Raw genomic sequence first — 17,727 nt, forward strand, 5'->3', positions numbered from 1 at the left:
TGTTGGTGGGTCATCACCAACAGTTCCTCCCTTTCGTATCTGCATATGCTGGTCCTCCCATGAAGAAGTAGAATTTATTTTTCATGCCGTAAATCTTGACTGGTCTTCTAACTTGTTTATTTCTTGGTCTGGGCCTTAAGAGGCATTGAAGCTTCCGGGATTGGGAGTAACCTGCCATGGAAAGAAACTCAGGCTGGACTACTGCATGATGAGAGAGCCCATGAAAGAGAACAGTCCAGCCAGCCCAACTTGAGGCACCAGACATGTGATGCAGCCATCTTGGATTCCTCACCCCAGCCAACACCATGTGGAGCAGAGGCAAGCCCTCTCCATGGAGTTCTGCCTGAATTGCAGACTTGTGAAAAATAATAAATGGCCGTTTTATGCCATTAAGATTTTGAGTGGTTTATTATACACTCATAGACCATGTAAATATCATCTCACTCAATAATTTTAACATCCATCAATGATCTTTGCCTGAATCATTTCATCGGGCTTGGCAAAGGGTATTTTACATTCAACCGTTCCCTTTGCCTTTATTAGCTGGCATTCTTCTGGAGAGAAAGAGAGAGAGAGAGAGAGCTTTCCCTCATCATCTAGGTATCAACTGCTATTCCTCTTAAAGAGGAAGAGCAAATGTTCAATGTCTCCCGTAATTCCTAGCTTTCAGACTAAGAAGTTGTGTGATATTCACCACCAGTGCTGGCAAATGAGGCTCTCCCCCTCCGCTTTTTCCCGTCTTTAGCTGTTCCTCTTCAGTGGCTGTGCGGTGCGCTTTGCACATTTGTCCTTGATCTCAAAGTGTTGCACTATAGTCATTGATTCACTTGACTATCCTTTTAACTGGACCGTAAGTTTCTTGAGGGCAGGGACATTATAGGCTGAAGGCCAGTATATATAAAGTTCTGACATCTAGATAGATGGTACTAGGTTTCTACCATACTTCTTTTAGTTGTATTTTGGACATATATTTTACATAGCTTAGATAATACTTCCAATTTTTTTAATCCTGCAATTATTTTTTTTAGAGGTGATCTTGATACTTTAGTTTTTATTTTATTTTATTTTATTTTAATCTTTATTTTTTGAGATGGATCCTCAGCCTGTCACCCAGGCTAGAGTGCAATGGCACCATCTCAGCTCACTGCAGCCCTCCGCCTCCTGGGTTCTAGTGATTCTCCTGCCTCAGCCTCCTGAGTAGCTGGGATTACAGGTGCCTGCCACCACACCTGGCCAATTTTTTGTTATCTTTAGTAGAGATGGGGTTTCACCATGTTGGCCAGGCTGATCTCGAACTCCTGACTTCATGATCCGCCCACATCGGCCTCCCAAAGTGTTGGGATTACAGGCGTGAGCCACCGTGTCCGGCCCATTTTATTTTTTAATCAAAAGAATAGCTGTGTGTGGACATAAAAGTAACAGTACAGTGGGCTAAAATGTAACTTCACAGTTCCCTACCTTCAAACCCTGCTCGGCCCTGATTCCACTCCCCAGAAGCAATCACTTCCAGTCTTTTTTAGGTTTGGTTCCTGTGTGATGATTTTATTTTCCAAAAGTGGCCACAACATCTGCCAACTCAAATGCTCTTCTTACAATGTCACCTTGACATTCCTCCCAGGGATGGGGGAACCCATGTCCCCTCCCCTCAAAACTGGGTGGGCTTCTGTGAATATTGCGATCCATGGAATATGGCAGGAGAGACACTATGTGACTTCCGAGGCTAGGTTGCTAAAGGTGGCACAGCTTCCATTTTGGTCCCTGGAATACCTGCTCCCTGAAGTTGCAGTCACCATGTCAGCAGTCAGACTGCCCTGTGGCAGCCATGCTGTGTGGAAGCCCAAACATCCTATGCAGAGCAGCCACTTGGAGCAACCCCAAGCCTCCATGAAGAGGGCTATCCAGCCAGCACCCGGTTGCATCAGCTGTCCAGCAGTTGTGGGACTGCACCTGTGCAGAGCTCTCCTAGGCAGAAGCACCTGGCCAAGCCCTTCCTGAATTCCTGACCCACAGGAACCAAGATAAAATAATTGAAACCATGAAGTTTGGGGATGACTTCTAAAGCAGCAATTCCAAACAAATAATTTTTCTGAGTTACCTGCATGTCTGCTTATTGTACTACATCTCAATTTACTGACCTTATACATGATTGCTTCCTACTTTGAGAGATGAGACTTTAGCTCACTCACTTGCATTAACCCCTCACTTGCCCCTTCCAATTTTTTAATAGTTTAGAATTTTATCACCTACCTTTGAAACTGTTTTTAAACCTCCATTTCTTGCTCCACCAACTTTTGGAATTTCATATTACTATCCATTTGTAAGATTAAGTTTATATAATGTCTATTCTTTCTTCTACATCTATTTCAATTCTCAACTTACCTTAGATATGTCTTCATTATTTTCTTAATTGTGAAATACCAGGCCAGTGGAAGAATATGTAAAGTATGTATTCACTGTTATTCTCTAAAATTCATTTATTTTCTATGCTGTCCATCCTGCAGAGTTAAACGGGGTCCTGGTAGGTAAGACCATACCCTACACTTTTCATATTCGGGATGGTGGCAGTATTTCTGTGATTTCCTCTAGTGTTGTAACAATTGTTTATTATTTACTGTTTCTGTAAGAGGGGAAAGTTCCAGGGGGTTCTCCTTGACCCTTCTTTTTACATTAACCTTCACCCCACGTCAGAGAACTGCTCTGGTGACTGACCATTCCCGGAGATATTCATTCAGCTTAACCAATACACACTTTGGTTAAAACTCCACCTCATTTATCACTAAACCCCCATAAGTCCCCTCTTGACCAGTGGACCATGTGACTTTCTGATTCTCCAGTTAAGATTATTAGCTCAGAGCCAGTGTCCCACAGTCCTCTAAAGTCTTCATATTTCTGTTTCACTATTTCCTAGCAGCTTTGGTAAGTAGCCTCCCATCCCTTCGGGGAAGGCCGAAAGGAAGGTACTTTTGGTATTGCAGGATCCTTCCTCAACAATACCAAGCCTACGCTTGTTTCAAGTGGTACAGAATCAATGCCGTGCTTCATGCTTTGCCTGTTATCATGATGGTTCTGGTCCGGTGTCCACCAGACTTGGGAGGTTTTGGTTAGGCTAATGAAGTAGCCCCTTAGTGAGCTGAACAGGCATTTGTTTTTGTTGCAGGGATCCCATCGCCCATGAATTGTTGCTTAAGACTCTGTGGGAAAGACCTTTCTGATGATCACACTAGCCTGACATGGTACCAAAGTCCACTTGGCTTGTGCTAGCCCCGGTGCCACTGCTGGGCTTCTGCAACCCAAGTGGATTGCTTTCTGGCCCCAGTGCAATCAGAGGACAAGAAAAGCACGTTAGAAAGCATTTCTTCAGCCGGGCGCCGTGGCTCACGCCTGTAATCCCAGCACTTTGGGAGGCCGAGGCAGGTGGATCACTTGCAGCCTGGCCAACATGGTGAAACCCTGTCTCAACTAAAAATACCAAAAAATTAGCTGGGTGTGGTGGCGGGTGCCTGTAATCCCAGCTACTTGGGAGGCTGAGGCAGGAGACTTGCTTGAACCCTGGAGGTGGAAGTTGCAGTGAGCTGAGATGGCACCACTGCACTCCAGCCTGGGTGACAAGAGCGAGACTTCATCTCAAAAAATAAAATGAAAAGTAAGAAAGCGTTATTTCCACCTACCAAAGCTTTGATTAAGGAACCAGATTCTAGTTCTCTAGGAACACTGTGGCTTTGTGATAGGTCTTACGTGGTAAATCCACTAAAGCTTTGTTTTCTAAAGTTGTTAGTTTTTTTTTCTTTTACATTATATGTTACTGAAGTTCAGACAGGGTCCACTGTCAAGTTCAGTTTCTTCAAGCAGTCAGGCAAACAATGAAAGTCACTCTCAGTGGCTCAAACCAAAAACTGAATACAGAATTTCTGTTGACTGAACCCGTGGTGATAAATGCAATCATATCTGAAACTTGATTCCTCTGCTTTTTGATCATCAGCATAACCCACTGTCACATATGCTCCAGATAGTTGCTGATATTCAGAATCCTCCAAATTTTCACAAATATACACATTCTAATACTACAGGGCCTGCTGTTTTCCTACTAAATTTTCTTCCTTTCACATACAAAATGTGGTGCATCTGTGAATTCAACTGATTGCCAGCAACCTGCAGGATCAAATACTGAGACTGGCTTTTGATTACTTAGGCACTGTGGCTGTAAGAAATTATTTTAGGACAGTCATAGAAGATCCCTGGTTTTCCTTCTCTGCCCTGACCAGCCGTTTGAAGTTCTCATGCTCTGTATTTTGTTCTACAGCAGCTGCAAAGTGGCTCTCCAATGTCTTGTCCTTACTGGGCACTTCATTCCGTGTGACCATAGGCAATAATATAGTCAGCTATCTCACTAGGAGCTACCAGAGTCCCATCCAGTTAGATGCTGGTGATGCTGCTATGATCCTATTTTAAATGTCCTGCCATCTCTGTGTTACTTGCTCAAGATTGAAGGACCTGAGTGGCAGCACCTGATATGCCAAGGTTACATAAAGGGCCCGGGTACTGGCTACCAAGTGATGAAGAAAAATAGGATCTCCCCACTTTGGTTCCTGTGTTGGGAGGCTGGAAGGCAGTTGGATGAACAGCGCCTCTCCAGAGTACATCTGTTTGATGACTGACTGTCCTGGTCTTCTCTTTTTAATACACTTCCTGCTATTTCTTTGAGTTCTAGAGGGAGAGGAGTCCTAATTCCTGTGATTTGCTGTCAACCAATTCTTCCTTAAAACTCCCTTTTTTTTTTTGTGATGGAGTCTTGCCCTGTCACCCAGGCTGTAGTGCAATGGCGTGATCTCAGCTCACTGCAACCTCTGCCTCCCGGGTACAAATGATTCTGCCTCAGCCTCCCGAGTAGCTGGGATTACAGGCGCCAGCCACCACGCCCAGCTGTTTTTTGTATTTTTATTAGAGACGGAGTTTCACCATGTTGGCCAGGTTGGTCTTGAACTCCTGACCTCAGGTGATCCGCCCGCCTCGGCCTCCCAAAGTGCTAGGATTACAGGCCTGAGCCACTGCACCCGGCCCCTTAAAGCTTCATTTTGAGAAATTAAAAATAAAGGTAAAAATATAAAGAAAAGAATAAAAGTGTCCATATTTCTATTCACCAGAATTTAGTTACTTAATTTCTTGAGGTATTTTCAGTCCTAATTTTCTTTTTAGAAGAACACTGGGAGTGGGGGGCAGAAATTATACATGCTGATTGTACAAATTTAGGAAGAATACAAAGTAAGTTTCACTCACTCAACAAATACTTGTTGAACACCCATCAGGCACCAGCACTCTTCTAGACACTGGAGATACAGCAGAGAACAAAACAGACAAGAAACTCTGATTTCATAGCATACATGTTAGTGGGAGAAATCACATAAGGAAAATAGTAAATTATATCGTATGTTAGATGACAAGCACTATGGGGAAAAATACAGCCAGGGATGGGGATAAGGAGCATCAGGAGGGTTTGTCATTCTCAGTAGGGTGGCCAAGGAAGGTTTCACTGAAAAAGAGACATCGGAATAGACCTGAAGGGGATACAAGAGGTAAAGTAAGTAAAAAAAAAAAAAAATCAATCTAATAACATCATGAGCATTATGTGGAAGTCATTCCAGATGTCTGTGAGAACATGCAGATTTCTGGATGAATGATTATGGATGGATGGACAGAAAAATATACTTAGGAGACACTATCATAAAAACAAACTAGAAAAAGATTTTTAAGAATCAGTAAATTATTTAGTACCTATTTCTGGATATCTATGTATCTGGATATAAATGTACAGTGTAAAGCATACGAGTTTACACACACACACACACACACACACACACCCCTACCTTTGTATCGACCACCCAGATCCAGATTTGGAATTGCATTAAATCTATAAATTGATCTGGTTAAATTGACTTTGTTTTTTGTAAGTCATCTATCTCATAAACAGGGTCGATCCCTCCTCTTATTTAGGTCTTCCTTACTGTCTTTTGGTAATGTTCCATAGTTTTCTACGTGTCAGTCTCACCAATCTTTGAGTAGATTTATTTTGAGGCATTTGATGCTCTCTGATACTATTGTAATTAGTATTTTCCTTTTTTTTTTTTTTTTGAGACAGTGTCTCTTTCCCTCACCCAGGCTGGAGTGCAGTGGTGTGATAATAGCTCACTGCAGCCTTGAACTCCTGGGCTCAAGTGATCCTCCCACTTCAATTCCCCAATAGTTGGGACTATAGGCACACACCACTCTCATAATTTCAATGTCTAATTGTTGCTAAGATAAATAATTTTGACTTTGTATCCTGCAACCTTGTTAAATTCACATTATTTCTATGTTTATATCAATTTTCTACAATCATGTCGTCTGTGAATTACAATTTTATTTCTTATCTGTAAGCCTTTCATTTATTTTGCTTGCACTGGCTAGAATCTGTACGAAGTTGAGAAAAAGTGGTGATAGTGGGCACCTTTGCCTTTTTCCTGATCTCTGGGGGAATACACTTTTCAAAAATTCACAATTAAGTATGTTGGCTATAGGTTTTTTTTTGTAGATCTTCTATTAAGAAGTTCCCTTCTATTCCTAGTTTGTGCAGTTCAAAAAAAAGCAAGTGCTGAATTGTATTGCTTTTTATGCATCTATAAAGAACTTGTCTCCTTTATTTCCATAAATGCAGTAAATAGTATTAATCTTCCTATTTTAAGTTACAGGCAGTCCTTGCTTTTTTACGGCTAACTGAACTCTTGCTGGTTTCTATGGTATAAATATTCCCATCACAGCAGACTTTAAATAACTAGTATGAGGTCACTGAACTCACAGCTGGGAAAGGTGTACTATCGGTTTTGGTGAGCCAGGGTGAGCTAGTTTGAACACATTTTTGATTGTGTGGTTCTCAATCACCAAGACAGAAATTTATCATAACTTCACTAGACCAGTAAGAACAAAGCCACTTTATAAACTTACCTATTTTATAAGTCTCTCACATAATCCATGAGGTAGATCAAAATAAAAATATAACTCCCTTTTTTTTCCCCCCCAAGTCTTTACTAAGTACCTAAAAGCACCCAACACTGTATTAATTGCTGGGGAAAATGTAACTCTCAGAACTTACAATCTAAATGATCTAAACATGATCAATAGAACATGCTTCAGAGAAAAATCTTAACACAGCATCAGCAGCAATTTAACTGCTGAAGAAACCCAAAAGTAGGATGGGGGTAGTTTAGGCGGTCTTCCTGCAAGAGGTTACATGGTTCATCATTAGGTTTTAATGGAAATACATGATGTGGACTAGCAAAAAAAAGAAAGATACCATATTAGAATAAGTGGAGGATACAAATGAAGGGATGAAAGTAGGAAAGAAAAGGGCACCTGTGAAAACTCACACACTTAAAATAACATTAGTGTCAACAATGGGCACTGTGTTGCTTGACTTGCAACATACAGCACCATCAGGTAGATATGCCTCTTTATCAACTCTGAAAGTGGCTAAATGGTGCTTCTGTGGCGCTGATCAAGTACACTCCTTCTGTTTTTCTGCATGTAGTTGACAGTGGACTCATAAGCCAATTCTCTATTGACATGTTTTATAATTATAGAGTCCTTATAGATTTCTCAGGGTGAGACAAAATGCTTTCAAATATCCAGGGTGTAGGTCATAGAGATGCTTAACAACTATGACCTACTTGCCGGCTCAGAAAATGTCTACCTAAACTTTATAATTACTGGTCAAGAGCCAGAGAAATAGAACACGCCCATTCGCATGCCTTTGAGTATCTGTCCCTAAAGAACACACAGCAGTACTGTATAATTCTGAGGCTGATAAACAGGTAAGATGTATAAATTATCTTATCCACAAAGAATTCAGTGTTAGTTTACTAAGTTAGTTCTCAATCCTCATATAAAGTCATTGAAAAACAGAATTTTCATATATACATTAATAATTTTAATGATTTCTTTGTATCTAACCAATTTAGGTAATATTTTCTTTTACACAGAAGGTCCCAAAATAAAGAATACACAGAATACAGTCAATAGGTTATATCAATTTACTTCACATAAGAGCATAATTCAGGCCTTTTCCATTTAATAACAAAAACAATCTGTACAGAAAACCCAAAGGCAACCACATAGCATATGTAAAATGTGCAAATACACTTTAAAATGCAAGTTATTCTATAGCATTTGCAAGATAGAATTTCATTGTAATTAAGGAATCTAGTTCATTCTAACTTAATAGTCTTTTGCATGTATAGACAATGCAGTTCTACAAGGCACAACTTAGCGTTGATGCTAAAGTATGAAACACATCCTCAGATTATTTATTTGAAAATATTAAAACGGCATCATGTTTATTATTTTTTAATGAGTCATGAGCTCATTTCTAAAGCTTCATAAAGCATTACACTGATAACATATGTGTGGTCAGGACAAACTGTTCCCTGAACTTAAAAGGTGAAGGACAAGACCCCATATTATTATCCTGTATTAAAAAAGGAAATATACATATATGTACACAGACACCCCATTATCACAGACAAGAAACTTCCCATAATCCAAAGGGAGACCACTTCCTTATTAGCAAAGGTGCGCATTACAGTATTTCATGACAGTTAAAAATTACACACTCACCACCTGTTTTGGTCAATCTTGCTACAAAAAGACACTGAACTAGACAATTTTCTTCTTAAGGTAAAGACAATGTCTAATTTAGAAAATCTTCCTCTTGAGATTGCACAGTGAAAGGTATCATTTAATTAAATATAAAAGCTGACTGTCTTTGTTTTTTTTTGAGACAGAGTTTTATTCAGTCGCCCAGGCTGGAGTGCAATGGTGCAATCTCAGCGCCCAGGCTGGAGTGCAGTAGCGCGATCTCGACTCACTGCAACCTCTGCCTCCCAGGTTCAAGTGATTCTCCCGCCTCAGCCTCCTGAGTAGCTGGGATTACAGGCACTCGCCATCATGCCCAGCTAATTTTTGTATTTTTAGTAGAGACGGCATTTCACCATGTTGGCCAGGCTGGTCTTGAACTCCTGACCTCAAGTGATCCACCCATCTTAGCCTCCCAAAGTGCTGGGATTACAGGCATAAGCCACCATGCCCAGCCAAAGCTTACTGCTTTTAAAGAAATTACTTAAATCTACACAGAAAAAAATATCAACTTATTAAAAACCATTAAGAGCACTGTCTATAATTCAAAATCTTTCAAACCCAATCACAATGCTCTTTGCTGTTTTATTGCCCATCCCTGAGAGTAAAGATTCTATCATTTGTAATTTTTTAATAACGTAAATAAATTTTACATTGATAAGAATGATGTTTAACAATTTTCTTGAAAATATAAAATAAACCCTATATCATTTTAGTAAAAAAAAAGAAAATATAAATGCTCTTTGCAAAGACCACCATTCATAAAAATTGTAAATATTTGTATGTCAATTTCTGACATCCTTTTTACTGGGTAATTTCTATTTTTATGCCATTCATATATCGCTCATTTCCTCATAACCTGTTATTTTGTACCTTTTGTTAATAGGAGTATTTAATAAGTAATGGAGGAAAAGTACAATATAAAACCTAATGGAACTCTGAAGCGAGATGTGTATTTCCCTGTGGTAAGAGTTTTACTGGAAACAATCAATGCAATCCAAAATAGACAAAAATATCTAAGAAAGAAATAATACATATGGTTAAGCATCTTCCTTGTCTTTGGCTTAGCCTTCTTGACCAAAATCTTCTGTAAACTTCTTTAATTTCAACAAGTCATGTTCATTGACTGTAGGTTTTGTGTTAGATAGTGACCGCAACATATCCGACTGTCAGGGAAAAAGAAGGGTAGGGAGGATATTAATAATAGAGTTAACAACATAAAAAACCATCATATTATCATTATTGTTATGAACTTTAACCTAAGTTTAAATATGAATATTTGCAGTCTGCCATAAGATACTAACGATAAACTCCCTATTCTTTTTTTTTTTTTTGAGTTGGAGTCTCACTCTGTTGCTCAGGCTGGAGTGCAGTGGCGTGATCTTGGCTCACTGCAACCTCTGCCTCCGAGGTTCAAGAGATTCTCCTGCCTCAGCCTCCCAAGTAGCTGGGATTACAGGCACCTGAAACCACACCTGGCTAATTTTTGTATTTTTAGTAGAGATGGGGTTTCGTTATGTTGGTCAGGCTGGTCTCGAACTCCTGACTTCAGGTGATCCGCCTGCCTCTGCCTCGCAAAGTGCTGGGATTACAGGCGTGGGCCACTGCACCCAGCCCCTATTCTTTCACAGATCTTTCATGATCTTTGATCATGTTATTCCTTTGTGTAGAAACTTATACTTTCTTCCCCTGAACTGATCAAATGGCTCCCCATTACTTATCAGAAGGACAATCCCCTTAGTCTGAGGATCAAGGCCTCCAAAGTATGTTCATGATCTAATTTCTGGCCTTATCTCTTTTTCTTAAACAAGAGATCAGTTTTCCAAGTATAATTCAAAAGGAAAATATCATTCACTTACACTTAAGTGAAGCAGAATACGATTTTATGAAAAATCAACTAACCAGAATTTTAAAATAATTAGTTACAATTAAGATAGAAATGGTGAGAAAAATATGCTAATATCAGAGATTCATTAAAAAACTAACTTCTAAGCCTAGACTCCTGTAAAAGGATATGAAAAATAATAAAAAGGACCACTCTAAGTTACTAAAAATTCTTCAAAGCTGAACAAAGTACAAAAAATAAAAAATAATACACCAAGGATTAAAACAAATGGGTTTCTGAGTAACTTCTCAGATAAGCATTATGGTTAGTTCACACACAAATATATGGGTGTATACACATTTACATGTATGTCTATGTACCATATAAAAGTTTCTCCTCTGGAAGTTACTATTAAACCTGCCATTAAAGGTCTTTGAAGATCTGAAACTGACAGAAAATTTTGAAAACTGAGAATGTTCTTCGTTAAGTAAACAACTTTTCAATCACCCTAAGTTCCCTAAAAATAACATGCCTTGCAAAATAAGTCTTGTAGATTGTTTTAATTCTTCCAATATAAACTATATTAACTGTAATTTTTTAAAATAAAAATAGAACTACAATATTTAAACTTTCTATGGAGCTTTGAGAAGTGAAATAGAAAACACTATAAATACGATGATGCAAGCATTAGTATTTCTGGTTTTTGTTTTTGTTGTTGTTTTTTGAGACAGAGTCTCGCTCTGTTGCCCAGGCTGGAGTGCAGTGGTGTGATCTCGGCTCACTGCAACCTCCGCCTCCTGGGTTCAAGCTATTCTCCTGCCTCAGCCTCCCAAGTAGCTGCGACTACACGCACGTGCCACCACGTCTGGCTAATTTTTTGTATTTTTAGTAGAGATGGGGTTTCGCCGTGTTAGCCAGGATGGTCTCGATCTCCTGACCTCGTGATCCGCCTGCCTTGGCCTCCCGAAGTGTTGGGATTACAGGCGTGAGCCACCGTGACTGGCCCTGTTTTTTGTTTTTGTTTTGGAGACAGTCTCGCTCTGTCGCCCAGGCTGGAGTGTGGTTGTGCAATCTCGGCTCACTGCAACCTCTGCCTCGCTGGTTCACGTGATTCTCCTGCCTCAGCCGAGTAGCTAGATTACAGGTGTGCATCACACTGCCTGGCTAATTTTTGTATTTTTAGGAGAGACAGCATTTCGCCATGTTGGCCAGGCTGGTTTCAAACTCCTGGCCTCAAGTGGTCTGCCCGCCTTGGCCTCCCAAAGTGCTGGGATTACAGGCGATTTCTGGTTATTTTAAAAAATCTGAGATGCAGGGGAAAAAAATATTTCACCAATCCTACTTTTTAGTTAGGTCTTCACAATAATTATACTACATATGAGCATTTTGGAGATATTCTAGCTATAAGACCTGTAAAGTCAGAATCTTGTGCTTTAAAAAATAGCTTTTTCACTTAAAGGTTCCTCTAAACCCAAGAAAATAGTTTAAAAATAATTACTTTTTATATTTTAAGTTCAATTTAACTTCATAATTTTTAATGTGAGTCAACAATATTAAGTAAAATACACCTGTTTATACTAAGATTTTCTAGCAAATCTTATATAACTGAAAATTATAAAGTATAATGTTTTAAAATATTTTCTTAAAAACAAACAAAATTTCAAACCATGGAAACAACTGGCTCCAAAAGTTTATCTCCAGGGACATCCATCCATGTCATTTCAATGGCACCAGGGTCACCTGGAGAGCAAGGTGTTAGCAGATCATCTACAAGATGGTTAGGATCAGCTCGGGAAGGTCCGCGAACCTGAAATAAACAGTAATCTGAAATATGTATTTGAAACAAAATTGAACATTAAGATTTAATCCATTATCAGGAAAGTTAAAATGTATAATAGTTTTGTATGTTTTATTAGAGTGTTTACTTTTGGAAAAAAAATTAAGAATATACAACAAAAAGTAGTTATCCCCTGGGTAATGGGATAGATTTTGGTTGCTTTTAGTTTTTTGAAAGAGTGTCTTGCTCTGTCACCAGGCTGGAGTGAAGTGGCACAATGTCAGCTCACTGCAACCTCCGCCTCCTGGGTTCAAGGGATTCTCGTCCCTCAGCCTCCCGAGTAGCTAGGATTACAGGCATGTGCCACCACATCCAGCTCATTTTTTTTTTTATTTTTAGGAGAGACGGGGTTTCACCATGTTGGCCAAGATGGTCTTGATCTCCTGACCTCGTGATCCGCCTGCCTCGGCCTCCCAAAGTGCTGGGATTACAGGTGTGAACCACTGCACCCAGCTGCTTTTAGTTTTTTTCTTGATGCTTTCTATATTTTGAAATTTCCTACAATAAATTACTTGTATGATCACACACAGAAGATGAGTTAAAAAAAAAAAAAGTTACCGGTGGCTTTCTCTTTTTCCCCTCTAGTGCTTAATAAGTCGTAGTAATCTTAAAGACCAAAAACAGATATATTAAAAAATTCTCAGAAGTTGCTCTATAGCTGAGAAACTTCTGTAATATTTGGAACTTTAGTAGGAAACTACTGAATCTCTTTCAACAAAAATGCTAAGTGCAAAATTGTATGCTACATGCAGTATCAATGCCATTTTATCATGTACGACTTATTTATAAGTTTTAACAATATTCAGAAAAAGATCTTTGTGACATAGTCACATGCAAACATTTAGATGGCAATAGTCTGCATCAACTTGGGGTCACTTTTTTTTTTTTTTTTTTTTGAGACGGAGTCTCGCTTTGTAGCCCAGGCTGGAGGGCAGTAGTGCGATGTCAGCTCACTGCAACCTCCGCCTCCAGGGTTCAAACAATTCTCCTGCCTCAGCCTCCCGAGTAGCTGGGATTATAGGTGCCCGCCCCCACGCCGAGCTAATTTTTGTATTTTTAGTAGAGATGGGGTTTTACCATGATGGCCAGGCTGGTCTCAAACCCCTGACCTTGTGATCCGCCCACCTTGGCCTCCCAAAGTGCTGGGATTACAGGCGTGAGCCACTGTACCCAGCCAACTTGGGGGCACTTTCACATCTGTTTCACAATGATCGACTTTAAATATTATCTCAGTATTAGTGTAGATGTGAAGAAATACATGCTCTCACCTTATTATGTGTATTTTACTGTCTTTACTCACCAACATTTTAGCTGCATGAGGTCAGGGATTTTTGTCTTTTTTGACTGCTCTACTTTCTGATCTACCACCAGTCCCAGATTAGTATTTTAGAAATAAAATACTAGTAAATGCAAAAAATAAACAGGGAACCTTCTTCTTGTTAACTGAAATAATCAGCTTTAAAAGAAGTAAAGGATGGAGCCGCTGAGAGGTCTGCTGCAGCTGGTGATCCCCAGCCGCAGAGATAAAACTCATCCGGCTGAGTCACCTTCACCCCACTAACAAGGACCTGGCTTCAGCGTCATGTGAGCTCACCCTGGCAGTAACATGCAGAATTGAGTGATCAATTCTCAGTGGGAAAGGACTGAGTTCCTATGCATTTATAGTTTCTAAATGGCAAAGAGAATTTAAGAAAAAACATAATGGCTGTGGCATAAACGTAACAGTATTTCAGTAATGAAATGGCTGAAGAAGGGTGGATGAGTAACATTCACTAGGCATCTGAAGTATCACAACTGGTGTTTTATGAGTATTACATCACTTCATTATCAGAAAGGACTTCAAAATAGCATTATCATCCCCATTTTAGAAATAATAAAAATGAGCCTTAAAGAAGTAATAGAATTTGCTCAAAAAGGTATAACAAGTAAATGTGCCAGGCTTCAAATTCAGATTTTAGTTCAAGCTTGTTAACTTAAAAAAATCTTATTATGGTATATGATAAATATACATATGTGACTTAGTCATATTAGTCTTGACATACATTATGAGATTAGGTTTGCTAATAGTTTTTCACATCTATGTTCATGAGTAATACTGGATACTGTTGTTCACAGCAAAAGGGTTGGTCCAGATTACCTAGTTCACTGTTACTCAAACTGGGTATCTCAAGACCACAGCCTTCTTATAAAACTTTATCTCAGCCACAGATGCTTAACTTGTTCTTGCAGACAAAACAGAACACAGGAGGGGCAGGATGGCAGAATGGCTGAGATTTCAGGTTCAGAAACACACCTCACCTCCAGGCAAATCACACGTCTGTCCCACTCTAGCTACTGTGTTAGCACCTAAGTCCAAGACTAACCACCAGTAGGTGGCTGGCTACATGTACCTCTCTTGCTGTTTTTGTGAAGACCAAATGAAATAGTAAGATAAAAGATAGAACACAGTGCCAGGCATGTGAATATTTAAAAGATATTAGCTATTATTATTTTTACTTTATGAGGTATAAATGCACCAGATTCTGCTCAAAAATATTCTAGATGTGTCAGAAGCAGCCTTACATCTGTACATTTAAGTTTCTACACTTATATCAAAATAATACACAAATACGTCAAAAATCATTTCACAGGAAAATTTAAAACACATTAGGATGATTAATAAGGCCTTTTTTTTTTTTTAAGACAGGCTCTCACTGTGTCACCCAGGCTGGAGTACACTGGTGCAATCTCGGCTCACTGCAACCTCCACCTCCTGGGCTCAAGAGATTCCCCCACTTCAGCCTCCCAAGTAGCTGGGACTACAGGAGTGTGCCACCACATCCAGCTAATTTTTGTATTTTTTATAGGGATGGGGTTTCACCATGTTGCCCGAGGCTGGTCTTGAACTCCTGAGCTCAAGAGATCTGCCCACCTCGGCCTCCTAAAGTGCTGGGATTACAGGTATGGGGCACTGCACCCAGCCAAAAATGGCTAATAAATAAACTTTATTGAAGAACTTGTTTCAGTGACACAGAAATATGTCTATTATGTAAACCCACTTATTGTATTATTATACAACACTGAAATCCTCCCAAATTCTTTGAAGACAAACCAATGACGGTCTTAAAACTTGATTTTAAAAATATACGAAAGTGGCCACGCGCAGTGGCTCATGCCTTTGGGAGGCCGAGGTGGGTGGATCACCTGGAGTCAGGAGTTCGAGACGAGCCTGGCCAACATGGTGAAATCCCGTCTCTACTAAAAATACAAAAAATTAGCCAGGCATGGTGGCACACGCCTGTAATTCCAGCTACTCAGGAGGCTGAGGCACGAGAATTGCTTGAACCCGGGAGGCGGAGGTTGCAGCGAGCTGAGATAGTGCCATTGCACTCCAGCCTGGGCGACAGAGTGAGACTGTCTCAAAAAAAAAAAAAAAAAAAGAAAAAAAGATAGGAAAGGATAGATGAAAATGACTTACCTTTTTAAAATGAGTAGCTGACTGTACTTTCCTAACAGGCTGCATAAGGGCATCACGTACAATGATACTTATATCTGCCCCTGAATAACCATCTGTTTTCCTCCCAAGTTCCCGAAAGTCTGCTTCCGTCAGACTGTTCTGAGTGGTCCCCAGGTGCAGTTTAAACATTGCTGCTCGGGCATGGGGTTCCGGCAAAGGAATATAAATTCGTTTCTCAAATCTTAAAACAGAAATTACATCAAGAATATATTTAATTGAAAATTAGGGTATTTCCAAGAAGAAACAGATACTAAGTTAAGTGGGCCTGTATGTGCCAAGGTTAAACATACACATTTAGGTTAAAGGGACAATATCCAGAACACATTAAAAACAAACAAATAAAATCAAAATAGCCTGGGAGCCAGTTTGGAGGGGCTGAATCTTTCGTGCATTTTTGGGTTATTTTGGCCACAGTGTTCCTATGTCTGGAATTCATGAAATAAAAAGAGGTCCTACAGGATTAGTTTGCCACAAAATTGTACTCTGAACTCTTGATCAAGGGACTAATGATTAACAATATAAAACAGGAGTAGAGATGACACAGTAATTCTCTACATTCAAAACAGAATTACCTCACAATCTGATAGGATATATATTACACAAAATGTCCACTTTAATATATACATCCAGAACAATCCTATATTATAAAGAATAAACACTATGTTTCATTAACAATAATTTTGCTTGCTTTCTTAGAATTTCAGTATTTGGAGACAGAGAAGCAGCGATGAGGGATAATTTAAGTAGTCTGGGCAGACTGTTTTTTCTCCAGGTAACTCTGACAATGAAAAGAATTTAAAGTTTCCATTGCCTCTAGAGATGGGTGTAGAATAAGGCAATTTTTCAAAAATACCCTGCACATTTCCTTTCTTGGTACTGGATGGTAAGCTAGAATGCTGGCAAATCATCAAGTGAATGGGATAAAAGTGGCAAAAACTGAAGTGCTAATTTTTACCATACAAAACAAATGAATGTAATAGAGAACTGTGAAGAGTGAAAAGTGAAGAGTCCGTATACCTTTCCTAGAGCTGAAGTTTCATTTTCAACTTAAAAATTAGATAGATAGAGGTGTGTGTGTGTGTGTATACATATACACACACACACACACACACACATATTTTATTTTAGAGATGGAGTCTCACTCTGTTGCCCAAGCTGGAGTGCAGTGGCACGATCTTGGCTCACTGCAACCTCCGCCTCCTGGGCTCAAGCGATTCTCCCACCTCAGCTTCCCGAGTAGCTGGGACTACAGACAGGTGTGTGCCACCATGGCCAGGTAATTTTTTTGGATTTTAGTAGAGACAGGGTTTCACCACGTTGCCCAGGGTGGTTTTGAACTCCTGAGCTCAGGCAATCTGCCCACCTTGGCCTCCCAAAGTGCTGGGATTACAGGCATGAGCCACCGCACCCGGCCTGACATATATTTTTTACTAAAAAAAAGAAAATCTTGGCTGGGCACGGTGGCTCACATCTGTAATCCCAGCATTCTCGGAGGCTGAGGCGGGTGGATCATGAGGTCAAGAGATCAAGACCATCCTGGCCACATGGTGAAATCTCATCTCTACTAAAAATATACAAATTAGCTGGGCGTGGTGGTGCATACCTGCAGTCCCAGCTACTTGGGAGGCTGAGGCAGGAGAATCACTTGAACCCGGGAGGTGGAGGATGCAGTGAGCCAAGATCGCACCACCGCACTCCAGCCTGGCAACAGAGTGAGACTCTGACTCAAAAAAAAAAAAAAATCTTACCTGGTTATCTTATTTTGACTTATAGAATTGCCATTTTGCTAAAATTTTATATAAATGGTTTTTACTGAATTGTCAAACTGTTTATAAATTTTTGAAGCATCAGTGCCCACCAAGCTTAATCAGAATGAAAGGTAAGCATTAGGTAATATATTTTCTAATA

The 17,727-nt window shown here is 39.7% G+C and overlaps 1 protein-coding gene across 1 annotated transcript in view; it reads right to left on the bottom strand.

The window, feature by feature from the left end:
- Positions 1-7,934: 7,934 nt before the first annotated feature.
- VPS4B (vacuolar protein sorting 4 homolog B) overlaps positions 7,935-17,727 on the bottom strand; it is a 33,354-nt gene continuing 23,561 nt past the window's right edge. Inside the window, 3 exon segments of the mRNA NM_001133136.1 lie at positions 7,935-9,827; positions 12,153-12,293; positions 15,781-16,000. Coding sequence (NP_001126608.1) covers positions 9,726-9,827; positions 12,153-12,293; positions 15,781-16,000 — 463 coding nt within the window. The 3' untranslated portion in view covers positions 7,935-9,725.

The sequence above is a fragment of the Pongo abelii genome, chromosome 17, assembly GCF_028885655.2.
Source record: "Pongo abelii isolate AG06213 chromosome 17, NHGRI_mPonAbe1-v2.0_pri, whole genome shotgun sequence".
Classification (NCBI taxonomy): domain Eukaryota; kingdom Metazoa; phylum Chordata; class Mammalia; order Primates; family Hominidae; genus Pongo; species Pongo abelii.